Consider the following 16,859-nt stretch of genomic DNA (forward strand, 5'->3'; position numbering starts at 1 on the left):
TTGAAAAACTGTTCTTTATCATATTGATAAGGACTACTGGGATATTCTGTGAAACCTTTTTAGAGAGCTCAAGCAAGCAACTCATGCCATATTTCTCAATAAACCTGTTTAATTCAAGTATATTTCCATTTTCATCCATTATATGTGTCACAGACCAAATTTGTTTTGTCATCCATTCTTCCACAAACATAGATTTCCCCTGATTCAATATCACCCTATTATTCCACAATGGAATGTTGTGGGGACTAAAGTTATGTTTAAACATTAATTTCCAATTTAACAAAACTTGTTGATGAAATTTGGAGATTTTTATGGCCAGTTTAAAAATTTCAAAATCACATACTAATAGGAATTGGATCCCCCCCCCCAACTTTGTTGAAAATAAGAGATGATATCAAGAAAAAAACAATTTGCCTGTTGCCCCTTGCACAACAGAAAAACAGCTTTGCGCTTAATTGAGTCTTTAAGTCCTCTTGTGTTAAAGGAAAACTGCTCCAACTACCACTGGGACCACCTTTACCTTCACCCTCCACAACGTCTCGAGCTATATATATATATATATTATATATACGCATTTCCAAACCAATCCACACGTGCAAAGAAAACCATAGATGTCCATTGTCCATAAATGAAGTGTAATAATTAAAAATAACACAGGGAAAACTTTTTGAGCACGTGAAGAAAAGCAGGTGGAAAAAGGCGTGGAAAGTTATGACACTAGTTGAAATCTATCAGTAATTAGTAATTTGCCACTTGGTGGAAATTGATATCAGCTGATTCTTTCCCAACTGATCGTCTATAAAAAGGTAACTTTTTAGCAAGTTTTCACACAACACACATCTCATGATGATTGTTTCAAAGAAAACAATAAGCAATGCACTCATCCACCATGGCCCATATGCATGCTCACCATGCAACACTCCATTGAAACAAAAGCCTGTTGAAGCACGTTTCAAGTTCACTGGACAACATTTAGAGAAACCTTTGAAATACTGGAATTACATAGTCTGGCAAGATAAAACCAAAACTGAACTCTTTGGATGCCATAATGCACACCACGTTTGGTCAAAAGGCACTGCATATCATCCAGAAAACACCAAATCAGCAGTGAAGTTGGTATAGTGTTGCTACCAGCCTGACGAAGATGAAATGAGGGCCAACATTTAAACAAGACAATGATCCCAAACACACAACCAAGAGAAATGTGAACTGGAACGTGTTCAGCTGGATTTCAGTGAGATAAGAGGTGTAACGACATGTATGGTTAAAGGGTTTAAAAAAAGTCTGTTAGCTGATAGAAGTGATCAAACGTCAGCTCACCTCTGCCAAATACCTTTAAAATCTTTAACCACAGCCTGATGCAGTTTGATGTCGTGCATCCACACAGTTTCTGACCACATGTTAGTGGTTGGAACAGAGAGAAGTCAACAGGAACAAAACCACCTCCGGGTCACTTCCTGCTGTCAGCTACAGGAAGACAAAACTTGTTTCTTTCAATCTGTAACACAATTGATAAAATCAATCCTTTCAGTAACATAGTCAGTAATTTTACTCTGTGTCAGCTAGAGCTATAACACATCCCTGTGGTTTGTTCGGACTGGCAGCGAAGGCATTACACAGGTGCTGATGTTCAATTTAGTGCATTTCTGGAGGAAACCACAACACTAACAGCCAGTCAACGAGAAAGAGGAGGGTTTTGCTTGAAGTGACTGTGAGCTGATGTCGGTGTTGGTCTGATACCATTGAGCAGCAGGATGGAGGAAACGTCTCTGCTGTGTCTGCTCTGTAAGCTCACTCTGTGTTTTTCATGCCTCTGCTGTCTTGTTGAATGTGAAACTCTGAACTAACCTGAGTTTAATTTCTCTTTAGTTCTGATCTCACTGCTGAGCTGCACCACAAACCAAGGTCAGTAACCTTCTTCTGTCACACTGTAAACCTGACTCACTCTCTTGGGACACATTAATTATGAACATGGTGCCAAACTTCAGTCAAATCAATGTTATCTTACTCCTGTCAGTCTACATAATTTCATGTTGAATTACAATTAAACAGATGTCTTACACTCAAATACATCTGCACCTTAACAAAGACTCTTATGTAAGAAATAATATCTGATTTATTATCATCCAGTAACAATTGATAGTGAATGAAAACAAGGAATATGGGACTAGAAGTTAAGATATGAAATGTAATATGGGCCCTGGTCTATATATCCTCTACTACTCTATTACTCACAGCTCGTCTGACTGTGAGTCCCAGCAGCTCTCAGTTCTTTGAAGGAGACTTTGTGTCTCTGAGCTGTGAGGAGGACGACAGCTCTGCTGGATGGACTCTGTGGAGAAACACAAGCAAACAACAGAGGACTCAGTGTGGAAGAGATGGGTGGGGAGAAGGTGCTGGTTCTTCCTGTAACATCAGCTTTATCCTCCCATTGGACAGTGGAGTTTACTGGTGTGAGTCCAGAGAGGGTCCCATCAGTAACATGGTTAACCTGACAGTCACTGGTAAGCTGAGTGTGTGGAGTTAGTGTTGATGAAGCTGTGTGTAAATGGATGAAATGCTGTAGTTTGTCTCTGTGTTGAGGTGGATCAGTGATCCTGCAGAGTCCTGTCCTCCCTGTGATGGAGGGAGATGACTCTGCTCTGTAAAACAAAGACCACTCCCTCCAACCTCCCAGCTGCTTTCTATAAAGATGGCGTCTTCACTGGGAATGAGACTACAGGTCACATGACCCTCCAGCATGTTTCCAGGTCTGATGAAGGCCTCTACAAGTGTGACATCAGCGGTCATGGAGAGTCTCCATCCAGCTGGATCACTGTGACAGGTGAGGAGCTTCACTCTTATGTTACCTCCTATTTCATCCACATATTCACCTGAACCTGATTCTCTCTGCAGAAAAACCTACAGCCACAGTGAAGCCCATCACCTCTGCTCTTCCCTCTTCCACAACACTGGCCTCTCACTCCTCCACCCTCCACCTTGCTATCAGAGTGGTCCTCCACCTGGTGGTGTTCTGTCCATATTTCATTTCCACTCTCTTCATGGTGTCTTTATATCGACACAGAGCTAAAGGTAAAACTGAATCATTTCCTCACTTAGTGTGCTGATGATGAACTCCTTTTGTTCTGAAATCTTCATTGTCTCACATCTGATACTTTTTCATATTTTTTGTTTGTGCAGGGAACAAACTTTCCGTCTCAATCCCTCCCACTCATCCTGAGCAGGGATTAGAGGATAAACATGAGGACGTAATTACTGATGTCACCACAGAGCATCGCTTCTGAAACAAACTTCTGTTGTGTCTCTGTGGTCCTCACTAACTTTGTCCTCTTCACCTCTGACGTCATTGCAGTAAATGGACTCTGACGTTCATCTCTGGATATTTTCATGCAGACAAACAACAAATATTCATCCTAAGAGGAGGATTTCCATGATGTACTGTGTATGTTACTGCAGCTCTGTACCTAAGGTATTTTTCTTTTTTTTCTTTTTTTATATTCTTTATTTCTACAATATTACCTCATAAAGATGATTACAGGCATTAATTAACACAGTTTACAAGAGAAAAACGAAACAAAACGAGAAGAAAGACAGACAGATAGAAAGAAAGAGAAAGAAAGAAAAAAAAAAAGGAAAAAAAATTATATATATAAAATAAAAGGAGAAAGCTCTGTCGGGAGTAAACAATTAACTAAATTGGTGGTTTCAAGCTTTAAAGAGAAAATTCGGTTTATAGGTATTAACGTATTGGACCCACTTATCCCAGCACAGATGGAACCAGGCCATCCTGTCATTAACATGAGCTGTTACTTCCTCCATCCTATATATCTCTAACGTAATTTCCCACCATAATGACAAAGTCGGTATGTCTTGCGAGGACCATTTCTTTGTTATACATTTCTTACTTGCAACCAATAAAGCTCTTAACAGACATATGTCACTTTTGGACCAGTTCTGCGGTATACAGCCAAAAAAAATTGTCTTCATATCCTGAGGGAATGTACAGTTAAAAATGCCTTGTAATATACCATGAATGTCTTTCCAGTAAGTCCGTAGCACAGGACAGTCCCACATAATATGGGTGTGATGGGCTCCTTGGTATCCACAGTTTCGCCAGCACACGGGAGGATTCCCATCATAGTGAGCCTTTTGACATGGAGTGATAAAGAACCTTATCAGAGTTTTCCATCCGAACTCCCTCCAGCTTTTGGAGGAAGTGCTCCTCCATTGCCATTCCCACATCTGAGTCCATTCTTCCCTAGAAATACACATCCCTCCCTCCTTTTCCCATAACATCTTCACATAATCAGTTGAGTGTGGAAGCTTATTCATAAAAAAATTGTACCAAAAAAAAATGAGTCTTGTGTCAACATCCCCACTGTACGCCTGTCTAAATAAAGTTACCAATTCCACGTTAGTATTTGACATCTGACCGATTGTTGTCTTTATATAGTGTCTTATTTGCAAGTATCGAAAAAAATCCTGTTTTTCTAGATTGTGTCTCTGTTTCAGCATGTCAAAACTAATAAGGTTCCCATCCTTTATCAAACTATCATATGTAGATAACCCTTTAGCAGGCCAGCTTTTAAAACGTGAGTCCAATTTATTCGGGGTAAAGTCAGAATCATATGCATACCATTTGAATAAAGCCAAATCCTGTTCAAGTTTGAATTCTTTCACGACTTTTCTCCATATATTAAGTGTGCACGACACCCAGGGGTTATGAATCTTGTCAATATATTTTCGAATATTCGAGTCCATCAGGACAGCTTGTATTGGGGAGGAAAATATATTCTCCTCTATAGTCTTCCAGTGTGCTTGGTAGCTTGTATCACACCAATTAACCACCGTTTTCAACTGAGCAGCCCGATAATAATTTTTTAGTGATGGCAACCCCCATCCTCCCACCTTCTTATGTAATTGTAAAGTTTTAAAACAAACCCTCGGCCGCTTCCCCCCCCATATAAACCGCGATATTATTTTATCCCATTCATTGAAACGACTTGGATCAATGGATATTGGTAGTGTTTGGAATAAATATAATATTCTTGGCAAGATATTCATTTTAATAGATTCAACTCGTGAGTGTAAAGAAAGAAAGGGGATCATGTTCCATCGCCTAATATCACCCACTATTCTCCTTTGTAGAGAACCAAAATTCTCCTCAAATAGTTTAGTTAAATCCTTGGGAATAACAACTCCTAGATATTTCAATGATTGTGCTTGCCAATTCATTGGATATTGAACAACCATGTGAGCTGGGGGGTTGTAGTTATAGCTGAGAATTTGAGTTTTAGACATATTAATTTTATATCCAGAGAGTTTCCCAAATTTTTGACACAGATTCATCAGCGAAGGCAAGGAGTTAGTGGGCTGATCTAAATAGATCAATATGTCATCCGCATAACAAGCGAGCTTGTGTTCCTGTCCTGCAATAGTGATCCCCTTAATGTCTTTATTTTGTCTAATTGATTGTGCCAAGGGTTCTAAGTACAATGCAAACAGGAGCGGGGACCAAGCACAGCCTTGTTTATTTCCTCTCTGCAGAACGAAGCTATTTGAGAGAGAACCATTAACTTTAATTCTTGCGGTGGGGTTAGTGTATAGTGCCCTCACCGTATCAACAATTCCCTTATGTAAGCCGAATTTATCCAGGACTTTATATAGAAAGTCCCAATTTACAGAATCAAAGGCTTTTTCTGCATCAATACTCATAAGCATGGCTGTACTCTTAGATGTCTGTATCTGATGTATTACATGAAGAGTTCTACGTATATTATCCTGGGTCTGTCGTCGTCTTATAAACCCCGTTTGATCATTGTTAATTAAGTCAGGTAAAAATTCTTCCATTCTCCTGGCCATTATCGAAGTAAACAATCTATAATCTATGTTAAGGACAGAAATAGATCTATATGAGCCACACTCCATTTTGTCTTTCCCTTCTTTCGGAATAGCCGAAATAATTGCCTCCTTCCAACTCGGTGGAATTTGCGCTGTTTTTAACACCCAGTTAAAAGTAGTAAGTAGTGTAGGGATCAAGTCCTGTTTGAATTCCCGATACCACTCCGCGGTGTAACCATCGGAGCCTGGTGACTTATTTGATTTCAGCCTATTGATGGCATTCACAAGTTCAGCTTCCGTCACCTCCGCTATCATCGTTTTATTTTGTTCCTCGTTAAAGCTTGGTAGGCATAAAGAGTTCAGGAAGTTGTCCATTTCGTGTTCAGCCCCCCCTGGGACTCCCGCATATAATGTTTTATAAAATGACTCAAAGGCGTTTTGTATCTTGCAAGGATGAGTCATTATATTCCCCGTCTCTGGGTGTTTGATTTTAGTTACAGTATTCTCCGCTATCTTCTTCTTAAGTTTCCATGCTAAAATTTTCATTGATTGCGATCCTCCATCATAATGTTTCTGTTTCAAATATAACAATTTTCTCTTTATCGTCTGTATACTCTGCGTATTTATTTCATTTCTAATCATTGTTAGTTTCTGCAAGGTGCCCGCTGAAGGCTTATGTTTGTGCTCACTTTCTAATTGTTTTTGAATCGCTTGTAAATCTTCCATTTTTTTCTCTCTTGCTTTTTTTTGGAAGGAGGCAAATGCTATAATCTTCCCCCTCATAACAGCTTTTAATGCGTCCCATAGTATCGGGGGTAAAACCTCCCCATTATCATTAATTTCAAGGTAATCTTTGAGCTCTGCCTTTATTACTTTCCTAAATTCTACATCTTTAAGCAGGGATGAATTCAATCTCCAAATTGAAACTTTTGGGTGTACATTCATATCAATCGTTAGGTACAGCGGTGCGTGATCACTTATATCTATCAAGCCCATCTCGCATGTTAAGATTTTATCCCTATCTCTTCCAAACATTAAAAAATAATCTATCCTCGTGTAAAGTGAGTGTGGGGCTGAAAAATGAGAGTAATCCCTCCTTGTAGGAAAGCGATTTCTCCATACATCAATTAAACCCACCTCATCGAACAGTGCTGAGATTCTTTTATATAATGTACTCGATCCCGGCTTCTTTCTTTTAGAGCTATCTAGGTCCGGTTGTAGGCGTATATTCAGATCACCGCCGCAAATTAAAGGGCCTTGAGTTTCTGTCACCATTATGTTAACAATGTACTTAAAAAAGCTTAGGTCACTTCCTGGTGGGGCGTACACATTCATTAGAGTAACCTGATTACCATCAACTGTTCCCCGTACCAGTATAAATCTCCCATCCTTATCTTTAAGTTCAAATGACTTTTCAAAGTTCAGTGCCCTGGAAATCAAGATTACCACGCCCCGTCTGCGGCCTGATTCATACGCTGAGGAGAACATATTTGTAAAACCCATCCTCCTGAGTTTTTCATGTTCATTATTATTCAAGTGTGTCTCTTGTAAATATACTATCTGCGCTCGATCTTTCTTCATTTTATTCAAGATTCGACTTCGTTTAATGGGATTCGTGAGCCCATTCACATTAAAAGATATAACCTTAATTCCTCTAGCAGTCATTTATCCGAAATAAAATATCCAGACTTAATTAATTTATCAACTGGTAAACTCCCTTTAACAACCCAAATAATAAACAACCACAATCGTCCAGAATCGGACAAAGAAAAAACAAAACAAGACAAAAAAACAAAAGTAATATGTGATTCCAAGGTTGGGGTCAGTCCTAACAGACCCTGGCACGTATATCCCATAGACAGGGGGAAACCTCCCCTGACTGGAGGGCAAGGGCCCCTGCTAGCTCCTTTAAGGTGCATTTCTCCACAGTCTCTCTGCAATCTTAATCATCTAATAAGGGAAAAGTTTTTGTTATCTCACCCATTGCGGCCGCACAGTATATCTCCATTAGTCTCCTGTCGTAGAGGGAGAGCACCTTCTAGATAGCTGAAGCTGCTCACTATTGGGACTTTCTCTATGTCCCTCCGAGTCACACCGCTGCGACTTTCCAATCTTCGCCCACGTCAAATTTGACAGCTGTTCCGTTAAAGTCTGCTTCTGGGCAACTTTATCAATCTGAAATCCCCTTGTCCGCATGTCCGCGGTTGCTTCCTCCGCCGTCGCATAAAGCATGGTTCCCTCTTGATAGAAGACCCTTAATTTAGCAGGATAAGGAGTCTGGAACCTTATGTTCTGTTGTTTCAGAGCTCTTTTAGCTTCAGCGTAGCCTTTACGTTTTCGCAGAATAGCTGGTGCATAATCCTGATCGAAATATATTTTCTGACCGTTCAACAGAACAGTCCTCTTGGCCCACGCTTTACGCAAAACTTCTTCCTTGGTGTTGTAACGTGCAAAACAAATCAATATCGAACGTGGGGTTCCCTCTCGGTTCCTCACTGCTCCCGGGGCCCGGTGTGATCTCTCAATACCAAGCTCTGTGCCCTGGGGGAGGTCGAGGCATTCCGTCAATACTTTTTCCACAAAAACTGTCATCGAAGACCCCTCCACTCCTTCAGGGACATTATACAGCCTCAGATTCTTTCGCCGGGCCCGGCTTTCCTGATCCACAATTTTGTTTTCTTGCTCGTTGATAATTTTTAACATCTTTAGCATCACCTGTTCCGCGTTTTGGACCCGGTCTTCCAGCTTTGCAATGCGGGTTTCTGCTTCGGTTATCCTGTTATTGGCTCTGACCAAGTCGGATTTAAATTCTTGGAACTCTCTTCGAAAGTCCCGTAATTCTTCCAGTATCATGGTCAAGCCCGAGCCTTCATCCATATTGGCCCTAGTATTGACTTCATGTCGAGATGGCGATGCCGCTGCCATAGGCCCTTCGTTTACACGTTCTTCTGCTGAGCTTTTCTGTTTGTCTCTTTTCCCCATGTTCACCCCGCTTGTAACTCTACTATCTATCAAAAATTGGTAATAATTTTGACACTTCGCGGGGTGAACAAATCATATATGAGAGAGCGCTACTCGTTAGGCTGCCATGCGTTGGGATGACGTCACCGGAAAAAAAACCTACCTAAGGTATTTTTCACCAAGTATTCAGGTTATTTCTGAATCAAGCCTGCAGATGTTTTCAGATCTGATATTGGAGGAAAACCTAAAAACTGTTACATAGATAATGTTCATGTTTTATGTCCCTGTCCTGCATGATTAAATAGCTGGACTGTTCATGGGCCGGAGTCTTTTCCCCAGCATGTTTTAACTTGAAATTTAATTTATTTATATTATTCTGTCTTGTGCTTGGTATCTTCTTTTTTTTTTTTTAATTCTTCTCATGTTCTGTTTTGTATTCTACCTTAACTCTCCTTGTTTGTTTGTTTACCACTGCAACTCTGTAACTACTCTATTGTAGGAAGCATTCAACTCATTTCTAAATGAAACCTACAACTGTTTTCAGATTAGGTTTTAGAGGAAGATGCTATTCTACATCCTGTTTTATTTTGTTAATTCTTGTTTTCATCTCCTTTCTGATGAGGATATTACACTCCTGATGGAATTATAACTACCAGGCGGTGACTCCATCTGAACCTTTTCCCCTGAAACTACCTGGACTTTGGTTCCCTGCTTTTTGAAAATGTAACTTTTGGTGTTAGTTGAATCATTCCAACTTCATCCTCAATAAAGATTAACTTTTGTTAATTTAGTCTGCCTTCGAGTCTGTATCTGATTCTTGATTTACATTGTATGTCAGAGCACTTGCCCAAGAAATGAACCCAGGACTAATGGACTCCTGACTTGGCTAAAGGATTTTGTTGTTGTTACACTTCATGTCCCTTCACCTCCTTTGCTGTGTTTCTTACCAGCTACTTCCTTGTGCTCCCCTCCTCTTTCAAAGAGGAAACTGGACACTGCAGCTCCCTGAACATTCCTCTACCAGGGTAAGGTGATTCCAGACCTAAACGCATCCTCCCTTTGAGGACAATGGTCACTAGACCTCCACAGAGGTCTAACAAACCAGCAGACGACTCCAACAAGGTCATCTGCTGGTCGACCTTCTGAACTGTTTTCACCTTCAGACCATTCCCCTTCTGAACTGCTCCCTACAGCACTTGTCCCACTGACATTTCTACAACTCATTAACAGAGTTAAAGGAGATCAACATCCATGTTTTCTATCAGCTCTGTATGATCCTTTGGCAGGATGTCCTTTATAAGTCTTCAAATCACTGATTTATGATCATTTGCATTTCATATATAAAGAGACCTACACACTTTTTTCCTCTGAATATCATAAGGAGATGAAGGCCGATTCTGCCTGTGTTTTCACTGCAGTTATATTAACACAGCTCTTTGTGTCTGATGTGCTTTTCAGACATGTAAAAACATGTAGGATCAAGACTAAAGGAACAAGGATTTTCAAAATGTGAAGGCAGAAAGAAGTAGGCACACAGTTTATTTCCTCTCTTTCTGACCAAAAATCAGTGGTTGAAGCAGGGAGACGTTGCCTTGTCCAAACCACATCTATCTCACTTATTGTAGATGAGTGAGATAGATGTGTAGTTATGTTGCCTTCAGTTTCTGCTGTTAGTTTGTTGTCTTTATTTTATGTTCTGGTTTATTTTGGTCAAACAAAGAAACTCCTCTCATGATATACAGTGGGGATGAAGTTACAAAACTGACAGACAAAGAAAGAGGAAGAGGGTTGTAGTTGAAGTGAACTATGAGCTGATGTCAGTGTTGGTTTGATGTCATTGAGCAGCAGGATGGAGGAAACGTCTCTGCTGTGTCTGCTCTGTAAGCTCACTCTGTGTTTTTCATGCCTCTGCTGTCTTGTTGAATGTGAAACTCTGAATTAACCTGAGTTTAATTTCTCTTTAGTTCTGATCTCACTGCTGAGCTGCACCACAAACCAAGGTCAGTAACCTTCTTCTGTCACATTGTAAACCTGACTCACTCTCTTGGGACACATTAATTAAGAACATAGTGCGGCTAACTGCAGACAGACCTCTTTTTTGTTGAATTTTGTTGTTTGTATTATTTTCCTAAACCTCAATCACTCCTTCCAGCAGTTAAAAGTCAAACACTGGGTCAATTTACCTGGCATTTGAGCTTTTTGGACTTTCTTTGGACTTACTAGTTACACACACATGCATTTTTCCTGTTAGTGTGTAAGTTGTTATTTGAGTTCATAGTTGCATTAGTTTTGTTCCTCTTTCAGTTCCTTCCTTTGTCTTGTATGCTTTGATTTACTTCAATTGTTTAGTTGTCTCATTCTCTCAAGTTTCCTTTTCTTCACGTATACTCTTTGTCAAAGTGTCTGTTCTCCCAGTTATAATATGTCCAGCCTTAGCACAGGTTCCAGTTTTTAATTGTAATGCTTTCGGTTTCAATAAGTTAATATTTTTTGCTTCACAAGTTTGAACTTTATATTTTACCTTTTGCACTTCCTACCATCAGCCGAAATAAACGGCTTGCTTTCAGTTAAACTTAGCCTGCCTCGAGGCCTCTGCATTTGGGTCCTCACTCCTCACACTCAACTCCATGACAGTAACTGACCACTTTGGACCCAGCAGATGCAGATGTCGTTTTTATGGAGGAGAACAATGTGGAGTGTCACGGTTCAATTCTATTCTATTTATATAGCGCCAAATCACAACAACAGTCGCCTCAAGGCGCTTTATATTGTACAGTAGAGCGTACAGATCTGCTGTACTATAAGTATGTACAGGCTGTAGTGAGTGTACAAGCTATGTACAGGTATAAACAGGATATAAATATGAAAACTATACAGAAATATGAAATATGAGCTATGCAAGTTATAAACAGTTGTAGAATTATAATTATCCTATTGTACAGAATGATTGTGTCTACAGCATTTACAGTAGTGCAGTTTAGATCAGTGAAATATGTAGATAATTCCTACAGAGGCTATATAAAGTGCTAGTGGTTTTGAGTGGTGGTTTAGTCCATGTTATTATTGTGTGTATGAGGGTACAGTTGTCCATTTGTTAGTTGTTTTCCTAAGGTCTTGTTTAGACTCCTGTGGGAAATCTGTGTTGCAACCTATGAAGTAACCGGAAAGTCTATTTCAGGGGTGTCAAACTCAAATACACAGTGGGCCAAAATTCAAAACTGGAACAAAGTCGCGGGCTAATGTTAATATTTATTGAAATATATTTATTCCGCCAGATATAAGAATGAATCTTTTCTTATGGACTCAAACACGTTTTGCTGAAAAACGGAATATGGAACAAGCAAAGCTTAATACTAAACAATATATATATTAGCTGTATAATACCAGTAGGCTAGCTCTAATAGTAATTTGGTATGGCTTCGCGGGCCAGAGTTTGACACCTATGGTCTATTTTAACCTCAGTGTCCTAACTTTCCAACTAGCCCGATGGACACCTCCAGAGAACTGTGACTTCAAGTCGGGTCAATGCAGCTCACGACTATTGTAATTGGCCAGTTTAGCACAGTCGATTTGTCCTGTGCTTTTCTGGCTACTTTTTTTCCTACAATTTTTGAATTTATCAAAATTATCAGAATTAGACTAGGAATACTAAAAATGTTGCAGATGAAACAAACCAAAGGTCAGCAGAAATTATCTTCCATTTGTACGAGGTTAAGGGTTGTAAAAGATAGCGAGGCTTTGAGAAATACTGAAACCAACTAGCTAAAATTATACTGATCTTTCGAAACAACCTGAAACCCAAACTGTACAAACGGAGAAATCCCTGTACAACAAGGAAAGAAACATTGAGACTGTTAAAGTAAACAAGCTGACAAAAACAGTGTACTTCAGCAAATACTATTTTCCCCTGTGTTAACATATGTGAGGCTGTTTCAGTTGCTTAGTAATCCAGTACAATGCACAATAAACAAATGTATGAATATAGTGAGAAAAGATGGGCATGTCTGGATGACTGGTTCTCAGTCATCCAGGTCATCGTAGTCTGAGGAGCTTGGAAAGAAAAGCGTCTGTATGTTTCACCTCTCATCCAAGAAGCTTTTTTAGATCATGACAGATTCAGATTGTGGCCTACAACTGTTTTCACACCTTGGCTCGTGTGAATAGGTAGAGGATGATGAGGGGTCCATGACCCTCTTGTGGGACACACCCACAGAGCTTAAATCTGGGACTGTCCACCCTTTGACCTTAGAACTGAAGAAGCTTCTCAGATAAGAGGTGAAGTGTCTTCAAGCAACTTAAAGAAGTCCAGATGCTTTTCTTTGCAAGGTCCTTAGAAAAGATGAGCATTTTTATTTTAATAACCACAAACGTTTTTAACTGTTTTGGTGCTGAATCATTTGCCTGCCCAGTCTTTGGTGTCAAAGTGTGTTTTTGTTTGGCCTTTCAACTTTCTGGTAGTTAATGTCATCGGGTTTGTTGTACACACAGTCAAACAAAGCTAGAAGCTCCTGTAGCTTTGTGCATGGACCTAGGCGCCAGAATCCAAACACTTAAGCAATGGGCCGATCAACTTTCTCAAGTTTAATTTTGAAAATAATATGTTTTTAAAAATAAAAATAGTTTTCCTTCGACAAGAAAGGACATATTTTACAAAAGCTATCACTGGCTAATTCTGGGAAACTGTAATAACTGTAAGTCCATTTCAAACTGATAAATACCTATTTTCTTTAAATCGGAAGAAACAGAACTTTTTCAGCAAAGAATGAAGAAACTTTCCTAAAACTTTATTTGATATGCATGCTGCTATGGATAGATGACATATGCATTATTTTTCATTTAGTCTGAGTTTGACGTTTTGGTTAAATAAATCTGCATGACTTTCTCGGTTTTTGAGATATTTTCTGTCAGTGGGAAAAGGAAAAACGAAAACAGATGAAAGTTAGAGCTGGAAATTGTTCTGTCTGATTTTCTGATATAATTTAATACAATCACAGCACAGAGCCGATCTCTCTCTCCTGTAACTCTTTGGAGCTCATCCAAGAGTCTCTTTCTTTCCCTCTATATATCAGTAAATGTTTGATTAAAGCAACTTTTATGAACACTTTTGATCTCAGTGTTTAAGTAAATGACAAGCGTATATTGCTCTTCACAGCAAAAATAACAATGAATCAGATATTATCCTCTTTATTTGTCCAAGTGTACATGCTTCCACAGAAACCATTGATTCGAAGGAGCTGTTCAACATAGTGTCAGAATTATTGAAAAATGGCTATAATATATTATATATCATCTCCTGTTCCTCACAGCTCGTCTGACTGTGAGTCCCAGCAGCTCTCAGCTTTTTGAAGCAGACTTTGTGTCTCTGAGCTGTGAGGAGGACGACAGCTCTGCTGGATGGACTCTGAGGAGAAACACAAGCACAGACAAAAGAGCTGAGTGCGGAGCTGTGTGGGGAGAAGGACCAGAATATTTCTGTAGCATGAAAGTTATTCCTGAATGGGACACTGGAGTTTACTGGTGTGAGTCCAGAGAGGGTGCCGTCAGCAACATGATTAACCTGACAGTCACTGGTAAGCTGAGTGTGTGGAGTTTGTGTTGATGATGATTATGATGATGACAAAGCTTTTATTTGTCACTTGCAGTTGCCTGTAGCAAGATTGGACCTCCTCCAACCATACATATATTACACAAAAATCACATTGGTGAGACAGGTCAGAACAGGTAGTGGAAAGAAAACAAATGAAATGTAGGACACAAGAGGGCAGTGGAGGAGAGAAAAAGAGAACTCTACTCAGACTGAGCTCCTGGTAGAAGATCAGTATGAGAACAGAAAACAAAAACCCCTCAGCACAAAAAGCACATGAATCTTCACAACATGACACGAAAACACATCACATCATCAGGAAGCTAAAGGGGTGGGTAAATGGGGTGAGAGTTCGCCGGTGTAGACAGCAGCATACGGTCCTGCGGCATGATGCTGCACCCTTCCCATCGCTCAATGAAGTATACATTATTATTTTTATTCCAACCATAAACTTATCCCTAACTTTAACAACAACCTTAATCGTGTTTGATAGAGTTTTCCAAAACTATTCATGAAGAGAAAGTAAAATAAATATACATGTGTTGATTCAGTCCAAACAGTTCTCATGTTTCCTCCTGTTTCTGAACGTGTAGCATAGAGATGTGTTGTCACAAAGTGTAATATGTTACGTTTTGGGATCGGGCACTAATGAACCCAGTTACCAGATGATCAAATCCATCTTCTTTAGGTTTTAGAGAACAAGACTGAAAGACTCTCTGAGGGTTAAAGTTACACGAGACGAGACAAGGCCATCAGAAGCCAGGCATTAAAGTGTTGATGAAGCTGTGTGTAAATGGATGAAATGCTGTAGTTTGTCTCTGTGTTGAGGTGGATCAGTGATCCTGCAGAGTCCTGTCCTCCCTGTGATGGAGGGAGATGACGTCACTCTGCTCTGTAAAACAGAGACCACTCCCTCCAACCTCCCAGCTGCTTTCTATAAAGATGGTGTCTTCATTGGGAATGAGACTACAGGTCACATGACCATCCAGCATGTTTCCAGGTCTGATGAAGGCCTCTACAAGTGTGACATCAGCGGTCATGGAGAGTCTCCATCCAGCTGGATCACTGTCACAGGTGAGGAGCTTCACTCTTATGTTACCTCTTTTTTCATTATATATTCACATGTGGTTGAAATAATCATATATTCTCTCTGCAGAAAAACATATAACCACACCTCTGCCCCCTGACTCGTCCTTACTCCACTTTGTGATTAGACTGCTCTTCCACCTGGTGGTGTTCTGTCCATACGTCATCTCCACTGTCCTCATGGTGTCTTTGTATCGAAAGAGAGCTAAAGGTAACACTGAATCATTCATTAATTAATCAATATGCTGAAATCTCTATAAATTAATGGCTGAAACACTTCATACATTTTTACAGGAAAAATCTTCCGTGTCCTGATCCTGCCCACTCAGCCTGAGCAGCGACTGGACGATGAGCATTATGATGTCATCTCTGATGTCACCACAGAGTATCACTTCTGAATCAGAGCTTTGGTGCTTCTCTTTAGGTCTCACTAATGTTGTCCTCTCCACCTCTGTTGTGAATCTTATATGAATAAAAGGACTCTGATGTTCATCTCTGGATATTTTTATGTAGATAAGCAGCAAATGTTCCCAAGAAAATCTACTGGAGCTCTCAATAGAAATTATGATTTTATGCCCTACACTCAGTCACTACAATCAATTTTAGAGTTTCTCCACCTACTGAACCCACTTTAACCTCTGACTGTGCACATTTTACTGTTTACAGGCAAAGTCACCCTCTACAATGTAGGTGACTGAAAATAGAGCTAATGAGTACATTTCAGAGCCTGCACTTTTCTACTTATACTTGAGTAAGGAACTTGAATCAGTACTTCAACTTTTACTGGAGTATTTTTTTACAGTAGTGTTTGTATTTGTACTTAATGTCTGAACTTTTGCCAACTCTGCTTGCTCTGCCTCCTTCGCGATCATCAGTTTGAACTACCTGGCGTCCTATTGTTGACGTTTCTGACTGAATTCCAACGGCCAGGTTGTTGCTGCTGCTCACTCACAGATACTGACAGAGTGTAAAAGTGTTGAAATTGACTCTTTCTTATTGGTGCTTTTGCTATTAAAATGATATCTTGTGAAACTCTTTAAACTGTTCCTCTCGTTCGTGTACCTACAGCTCATTTGGTTTTAGCTGTGATACCCCCTGCACTTTTTCTCCATCTGTTTTTGTCATAGCCTCGTATGACAGGTTGTGAGAGGTCCCAGGTCTGAATCCCACACAAGCCTTACATTGTCACAGCCTGGCTCATAAGACCCACAGTCAGTATGAAAGATTAGTTGGTGTTGGATCATGCAATTTGTCGCTAGATACAGATAGAGATACCTGCAAAATAGTGAAAAGTATTATGCTAGCTTCTTCATCTACAGAGGATGCTACTTGGGCATTATATGGTCATGATAATAACAAAAATGAGAAATTAATCAAACTGAAATAC

General features: G+C 39.8%; 2 protein-coding genes across 3 annotated transcripts; both read left to right on the forward strand.

Moving 5' to 3' along the window:
• The first annotated feature begins 1,656 nt into the window (after window positions 1-1,656).
• LOC147334416 (low affinity immunoglobulin gamma Fc region receptor III-A-like) lies at window positions 1,657-16,010 on the forward strand. Of its 2 annotated transcripts, none has more exons than XM_086271693.1 (6): window positions 1,657-1,785; window positions 1,870-1,905; window positions 2,238-2,504; window positions 15,215-15,460; window positions 15,543-15,683; window positions 15,767-16,010. In XM_086271693.1, exons 1-6 carry the CDS (start codon window positions 1,755-1,757, stop codon window positions 15,868-15,870), a joined length of 825 nt encoding a protein of 274 aa, XP_086127819.1. In that variant the 5' UTR covers window positions 1,657-1,754; the 3' UTR covers window positions 15,871-16,010. The 2 variants fall into 2 exon arrangements, with proteins under 2 accessions (XP_086127819.1, XP_086127828.1); XM_086271702.1 differs by lacking the exons at window positions 1,657-1,785; window positions 1,870-1,905; window positions 2,238-2,504 and adding exons at window positions 10,634-10,682; window positions 10,767-10,802; window positions 14,109-14,372.
• LOC147334417 (uncharacterized) lies at window positions 2,687-3,284 on the forward strand. The gene is made up of 3 exons (XM_086272115.1): window positions 2,687-2,824; window positions 2,896-3,072; window positions 3,181-3,284. The coding sequence occupies exons 1-3, from the start codon at window positions 2,728-2,730 to the stop codon at window positions 3,282-3,284; spliced, it is 378 nt and encodes a 125-aa protein (XP_086128241.1). The 5' UTR covers window positions 2,687-2,727.
• Window positions 16,011-16,859: the final 849 nt, after the last annotated feature.

This window comes from Aulonocara sp. 'chitande type north' Nkhata Bay, linkage group LG3, assembly GCF_057382095.1.
Source record: "Aulonocara sp. 'chitande type north' Nkhata Bay isolate Kocher_YH1m ecotype deep benthic linkage group LG3, A_spYH_male_GT1.1, whole genome shotgun sequence".
Lineage (NCBI taxonomy): Eukaryota > Metazoa > Chordata > Actinopteri > Cichliformes > Cichlidae > Aulonocara > Aulonocara sp. 'chitande type north' Nkhata Bay.